Source organism: Pocillopora damicornis, chromosome 13 (genome assembly GCF_964200805.1).
Source record: "Pocillopora damicornis chromosome 13, jaPocDami1.2, whole genome shotgun sequence".
NCBI lineage: Eukaryota > Metazoa > Cnidaria > Anthozoa > Scleractinia > Pocilloporidae > Pocillopora > Pocillopora damicornis.
The window spans coordinates 10,712,853-10,719,994 of NC_142682.1; the positions used below are offsets into that span (position 1 = coordinate 10,712,853).

Below are 7,142 nucleotides of genomic sequence, written 5' to 3' on the forward strand. Positions count from 1 at the left end.
TGCGAGAAAAGCAACAACATCGTAATGGTTTTACCCGAAGAGGACAGTTATGTCCATTAGTCCTAATCAATCTCTGTACTCCCAAGTACTAAGAGATCTACAATTTTTATACCAGGAAATAGTTGGGAATAACTGATAACAACAAGCTTACAATGTTTCTTTAAACTACCGGACACATATTTGATTCTCTGATTTTTTGGATTAGTTTTGATCGGTTGTCTGTTTTCTTCGTTGTTTAATAGACATTAAACTGGTCAATTCATTAGCCTGTTACCTTAGCCTATACTTTGGCCTAGACTCTCTTTTACACTGAGTCTTTGAAATCCTTCTTATTTTTAAGTTTTCTATCCTAATTGACCAAGCAGTCTCAGGCCTTTACCGCCGCGACATTATCATCACACTGTCATTGGATATGAGTTTAGGATACACAGCACCTAGAATGGTTGTTCACTGTAGCCTCCATCTGAGATTCAAACCGTTAATCACTGTTCTGTGATACAGGACTTGACACGACTAAGTAGTCACTATTTTCATGATTATCATTATTATCACTATTTCTATAATCGTAATTGTTTGCTTACTACCGTTTTAGTAATCACAGTGGACTAGCCACTCAATAGTCATAATAACACTGGTAACTACCATTGAGTGAATTTTCTTAGTTAAGAATCAGTTGATTAAAATCTACTCAGATCTTAACTCTCTCACTTTCAAAAAAATTGTTTGTCTTCAAAAAAAAAACAACAACAACAACAAAACAAACAAAGAAAAAAATAAAGGTAAAGGCAAATTTCGCTATAAAAGGAAAAAACATTTTCAAATAAAGTTTTCACCACGCATCGGCGAATTATTCGACCTCTGACCATCAGATGGTTTGGCCGATTCAGGACCACGCGCCTCAATGAGCGAACACTCTGAACAAGAAATTAATAAATAATCCTTAGCACAATTACAATTGTTGTCATTACCAGCGTTTTTCATGCAATATAATTTTTAAGGATAATTGCATATCAGAATCCGGCAGTTAGGGATATAAAAAAGATTATAGTTGATAGTTGATTCAACTATGGTTACTCTCCGCCTGACTAATGATTATGACTATCTGTCTGATATTCCTATTTTCGACGCACAGCTAATCTACATCTACTCACATTTCTGACTTCTTACTGTGTTTTAAACACACACAACTTGGATAGAAAATCACACCTTTTCTAATTTAAAATGTTATGTTGATTACAATAAAGAATCGTAATGAGCTATTGTAAATAGTTGTAGTAACGTAAACTAATACTCGTCCGAACCTTGAAGAAAACTTGGCCTTAATAAAGCTATTAATGTTGGAATTTTCAATCAAGGCTTGGAGAAAAATCTCCCTCTCTACAGGTTCCAATTGCACATAACTTGGTCATGATGACAAGAAGAGAAGTAAAACTGATTCAGGAAATCATATGATGGTGACGTTTCCGTTTTCCAATTCTTTTCACCACTTCATAGCCTGACCTCGTTACCATATTTGTAAATAAATGTTAAGGGAATCTTATGACAAACAAAATTGTACAACGACTATATAATGACCACAACTAAACATATTACACAACAGTGTAAAGCGTTCCTTCTCTGGCTGATGTAAGGCGGTTCGTCATCTCCTTATTTTCTGTGTTGTTGGACGATACACTGGTAAGCTGGCTTCAATGTGTGGTCCAGCATCGGACAAATGAGCATTACTAAAATTGTCGTCTTCGTTCAGTAAGGACATCTGTACAACAGGGGCTCCATTTCCCGATGGGGAGAGACGGCGACGGCGACACATAACAACAAGGATAGCGACCACGAGGCTTATCAAAAAGATTCCAAGAATGCACGGTACCACAATCACATAGAGCCTGATTTCTATGGAAAAAAAGGGAATTAGAGTCAAGTCTCATTATTTGGAAACAGAGATAATACTTGAATAAATAAATAAATAAATAAATAAATAAAATAGTATGCTCCCGCTCTGAAGTGTGAGAATTCTGAGCTTATTGTATTTAGATCGGTTCTTGATTTTGCTCCCGGGGCATTCAAATTTTAGAGCCTACTTCAGTAAAGTTTACCAAATTTTCTCGGCACGTGCAAACAGTCAACTGGATTGTCCCATAAAAGTTGTGATTTTTAATAAAGATCATCTCGGATTTGAATGACGTATGTGCGATGTAGACTTCTACAAATGGAACGCGCGTGAAGGGAAGGGGTTGAGGCGGCTTCAGCTCCCCCCACCCCCCTCATCCCTTCCTTCAAATATTACGCTGTAAAACAAAAAACAAAATTGAAGAAGATCACAAAAATTTCGGGCTTCGATAAGTTTAGGCCCCGTTTCAACGGTCATGATCATTGATGATAGTCACAACTATATTGCGTTTTAGAACGGGCACTAATGTACACTTCCGTCAACTTTCATCAGCTACTATGTCTAATATAACGTAGCTTAAGTACCTGAAAGGTAGAAATTCGCATCCCATCGCAGCCCAATTTTTTTTACTATAAGGCTTGTTTTTCTGCAATGCTTTCAAATGTAATGTGACTGTGAGACCAACCTCTCGATTTGGAATTAAGTTTCGTTGCCATTGGCAAAATAAAAGCACACTTGACTTACACACACGTGAGACAGTTATTTAAAAATAATTATTCAATTTCAACGTCATGGTTCTACATATGTGAGTCCCACAGATGGCTTTCTTCGGCAAAAATTTCTCCCAACGAAATGATTTTTTCAAGAGAGGATGAGGCTCGTGGTCTCTTGGTAATTGTGTGTTTTATCATTTAGATCTGAATCGATGACTGGATTTAACTGGAAAGGCGATTCCTAAACAAACTGCGAGGTTGATGGTCGAGTTAGTAAACTCGAAAACATCTGCATTCAGTAAACGATCGGTTTCCACTGACCTTTGGTTTCGCTCAACAGTAATCGTGAAGCAAGTAAGCAATTTGACAATATTAGAGAGTCATAAACAAAGAACAGATCAATATTCTTTTTTGACATAACATTTTTTTGAAAAATTTCGGACAGTAATAATAACAGAAAAAGGAATTTCGGTAATACGATATCGATTATCACTGGGTCCCTGACATCGTTTGTACACCTTTGGGGTAACTATAGATAAACAAAATCATTACATCGTCTACAGTACGGGAAATTTCATTGTTGTAGTAGTGAATTTAAGGATCGAATAACGAAGGTTTATTGACCTCTTTAAAGCGGAAACAGCACCAAAAGTTTGTTTGATATTTTTCAGAGTATTTCCCGTCATTTCTAAACAATTATTCAATATCGTGAAACGCCTACCCCTTGAAAGTGTTGCTTTGAACCCAGTGCTGTCATATACTTGGTTGAGGTCCTTTGATGCTACAAACTCTATCCAAACGTTATTTCCTGAAGTGTATAGGGTGCCAGGATTTGAGCAGTATGTCCCTAACACTTGGCTTTCAGGCGAAGCACCATCACGCACTCTTAGGAAATCACATTCCAGACATCTAGCACAATAGCGCAAGTCGAACTTAGAGAATTCAATTTTCACGCGATATCCTGAGGGAGAAACCACTAACCACCAAAAATGCGAATTCCTCGGATATCTGCCAGGAAATAGTGGACTTGAAATATGTGCGGTTGATGTTGTTACCAGGTCGACCCCTACAAAAAGAAGGAAAAAGGATAACAAAAAGGACTTAATAAATAAACATTCACATGTACACTTAAGGATGGTGAATGCCAAGTTGTAGTCTTGGCATGAGGCGATAAGCAAAGTCTTTACTAGAATGATCTCTACATACCGTGCAAAAAAATTTCAAAAATTTCTCTTTTCACTTCTGTTTTTGTAAAACTACCGCACCTTACTGAGACAATTTTATTTGACGGGAGTAGTGAGACTCAACCACTCATGGTCTTCGTCATTGACTGAGATTAAGTAACCTTTGAAAAATGGTTTTGTTTGGACATTCTCCTAACAAAAAAGACTATCTTTAGTTATTTTTCACACTAAAAACCATTTTTACCAAAGGTTATGGAAGTTCGTTTGAAATTCCCGAGATTCGCCGCGAACTCAGCCATTTAAATCTCATATGTGTCGATCAAATAGTGACACTTGAAACGAAGTCGTGAATTTTAAACCTGGACCCTTGTTGCCGGGTTTTTCGTTTGTGCTCCCTCTCCTTGAATGGCCAGCGGGAATTCTTTCGTAAAGAAAAACAAGTTATACATCATAAAGCTTGGTTTCTTTGATTTAAAAACATCATATCAACCTGATCGAACAGAAGTAAAATAGTGCGAGGAAGAATAATCTCATTTTTAAACACAACTTACGAAGTTGTGAAAACAAAGCTCGAAAAAAAAATTGTACGGTAATGTATGGAAATTATTTAGTTAGACTCACGAACAAAGATTTACCAAAGAAGTAATATCGATGCGATTACGTGCAATGATTCCTGTAAAAGTAGTTGTGAAAATAAACCCTAAATATCATACGAGCTTGAACGAAGCCTAAATGTATTTTTGAGATTTTATTTTCACAACTTAATGCTCTTCTTTTTCTTTACTTAGCTGTCTTTCATGTTTATGGTACATCAAAATTTGTTTTGCTAGAACGGAATGATTTTGGAGGACTACTTTTGTTAGTCAATTCTTCTCTGACAAGTAAATGAACTATTTCATCTCTCTTTATCTGTGGATGTTTTAAATACCGAAATGATCTTAACTGGTGAGGTGTAATAGAAAAATTGGAAGACAAGAAAGCGTACAGAAAATTCCAGCTTCGACGGGGTGCGAACCTGTGCGTCCCAGATCCTCGCTATTGGGGGCTATACACTAACAAAGATACGGAGCCACATGCTGGAAAAGAGGCAAAGTTAGTGATTTCTTTGTTATCCCTTAAGGAATCTCATCATATATGACCGAAATAAATCAGTTTGTTATACGGCAAAGAAGTCCTGAGGTAAATTCGTTTTTCAGTTTTGATGTAACATTTTGCCACTTTTCCAGTTTTAGAAGGACCTTAATACCCCTCACAGAGTAATTGTTCTTTAAATAGCGAATGTCCTCAGTATGGTTGAGTTTGTCTTAATTACCCTTAAACATATAACTCGATTTTGCTTAAAAAAAGTAATGTGCCATTTGAGAAACTGATTTTCGAAACCGTTGAAGGTATTAAACATGACTGCGGAGCCTCCTCTGTGACACAAGAGGGACTCCCACCCACCCACCTTTGAAAATCAAAACAGAACAAAAACTAAATGCAACAACGTGCATGTATTGTTCAATACACCAAAACTTTCACTAAAATAAAAAATTATAGTTGGACCAAGACCACTTCAAAATAATTCAGTTAATAATAATAATGAATAAAAAAAGCATTTGAAATTATTACTATCATGAGATGGCCAAGATTCGTATTCAGCAGTGAACCAGCTCTCTTTGTCATCTGCTTCCAACTGGAAATTCACGAGAAGGGTGCTTGTGTCGGTGGACAAAGGTTCGGGTATGCTTGCTTTGAAATCACAGAATGTGTACCATGGTGGTTTATTAGAGCTGTTCCTCAGTTCTATGCGAGTGCAGCCAGCGCACCTGTTTTCATTCGAGTAACTGTTACCGCAATGCCCAATCTCGTATAAGTTGAAGTAAAAAACTATCCGTGAATCTTCGGGGACCTTCACTTCCCAAGAACAAATTCCAGATTTACCCGGATCTGGGCTGCTTAGCTGACCGTTGGCTCCTGTAAGAATATTTTTTCCCCCTTGGCAGACTAGCGAGAACGAAAAAAAAAAAGGAATATAAACGGCTAAACCAAATCCAAGATAGTCCACCCAACAATCATATAAAACATACAATTACTTCAATTACCGCTGCTGGAAATCTGTAGCTTGCTCGAACGTAGCAAAACAAAAATCATCTTACTACCACAAGAAAACCCCCATCCTCTCTGAAATTTGGATCAAATGCTGATTATCGTGCTATGTTTGGAAATAATTTAGTCAAGAGCTATACTGCTTTTGTCCATGACAATAATCGATTAAGCGGCTCACAAATGATTCTTCGCTATTTATATCAACTCGCAATGAACACGATTTAAAGAAATAACTTCTTACTTGTTGAGTGTGTTTCAGTTACCAAGAGAAGAACTGAAAGAGAAATGCGTACAAATGATAAATGTCACGGCAAACATAGCTGCTCAGCTTCCGTCACGCATCATCTGGTCGACAGTTCTCTCGTATGCAAATTAAACACTGCTGAAACTCCAATCGTAGGTTTAAAATCGAAAAAACATATTGTTAGAAACCTTTTTGCCTACCTCAGCACTTCTTATTAAGAGGACTGAGAGCAAGATAATAATATGGATAAGTGACCTGCCTTTGAACTGAGCAAACAAACAGTTTGCCTTCAAAATACTGATAAGCCCTTGTTGTTTAATAGCCTTCTACTCGGTCACGCAACTTTCATGCGAACAAAACAAAATTTAGACTTCATGCACTGAAATAATCGAGTTAACGCCCGATAGACAAAGTTGAAACAAAAACATAGATATGATGTTTTCGTCTGTCTGTTGTAATCTGCCGTCGCAGACATTATCAATACTTTTACTATGCAGGTGATTTAGATTGCTCGCACTTCATGAAAATGTCAGATGAAACGCTAGCGACTCAATCAAGCTTTTTAACCTTGTTTTAACTTACCTGAACCGTGTTTTGTACACAAAAGTATCCACACAAAATCGTTCGTAATCCATAATCGCATGATCAACAAAAATTGTACCTTGCAAAACCCCTTGAGTACGCCTGTTGTATTTCGTTATTTCAAAATAGTGCCGTTCGTTTGGTATGTCAAAACATTGACTTACCGGTTGCTACAACCACAAACATTGTTGGTGATACAGTGTCTAAACTCAAGCCTCCTTCTGTGAACTGTGAACAGTGTGACCGTGAATTAAAAGCAGTCTTATCACCTCTCGCGTGGGGAGATATTGCAGACGAAAATGTGGAGAAGAAATATATGGATGACTAAATATATCCCATAGTGCTCACTGAGAATAAATAGAGCTCGTCGTTTCCCTGTTCTCTTCCCCTGATGCATGCTGGTCAGGTAGAAACGCTATTGCGACATTTTTAATCATAATGAA

At 37.2% G+C, this 7,142-nt stretch overlaps 1 protein-coding gene across 2 annotated transcripts; it reads right to left on the minus strand.

The window, feature by feature from the left end:
* Nucleotides 1-89: 89 nt before the first annotated feature.
* On the minus strand, nucleotides 90-7,066 carry LOC113680384 (bone morphogenetic protein 1). 2 transcript variants are annotated; one of them, XM_027197411.2, is made up of 5 exons: nucleotides 6,864-7,066; nucleotides 6,115-6,147; nucleotides 5,397-5,771; nucleotides 3,323-3,667; nucleotides 90-1,890 (listed from the first exon to the last, which is right to left on the minus strand). In XM_027197411.2, the coding sequence occupies exons 1-5, from the start codon at nucleotides 6,883-6,885 to the stop codon at nucleotides 1,640-1,642; spliced, it is 1,026 nt and encodes a 341-aa protein (XP_027053212.2). In that variant the 5' UTR covers nucleotides 6,886-7,066; the 3' UTR covers nucleotides 90-1,639. The 2 variants fall into 2 exon arrangements, with proteins under 2 accessions (XP_027053212.2, XP_089048189.1); XM_089192063.1 differs by having other exon boundaries at nucleotides 6,700-7,036.
* Nucleotides 7,067-7,142: the final 76 nt, after the last annotated feature.

Excerpts from the sequence above, each read along its gene's own strand:
- LOC113680384 (XM_089192063.1), bottom strand. The coding sequence starts at position 6,760 with ATGCGATTATGGATTACGAACGATTTTGTGTGGATACTTTTGTGTACA. Across the intron at positions 5,772-6,114 it reads AACTGAAACACACTCAACAA|TCTGCCAAGGGGGAAAAAAT; the intron begins GTAAGAAGTTAT and ends CGTTCTCGCTAG. Across the intron at positions 3,668-5,396 it reads ATCTTGGCCATCTCATGATA|GGGTCGACCTGGTAACAACA; the intron begins GTAATAATTTCA and ends TTCTTTTTGTAG.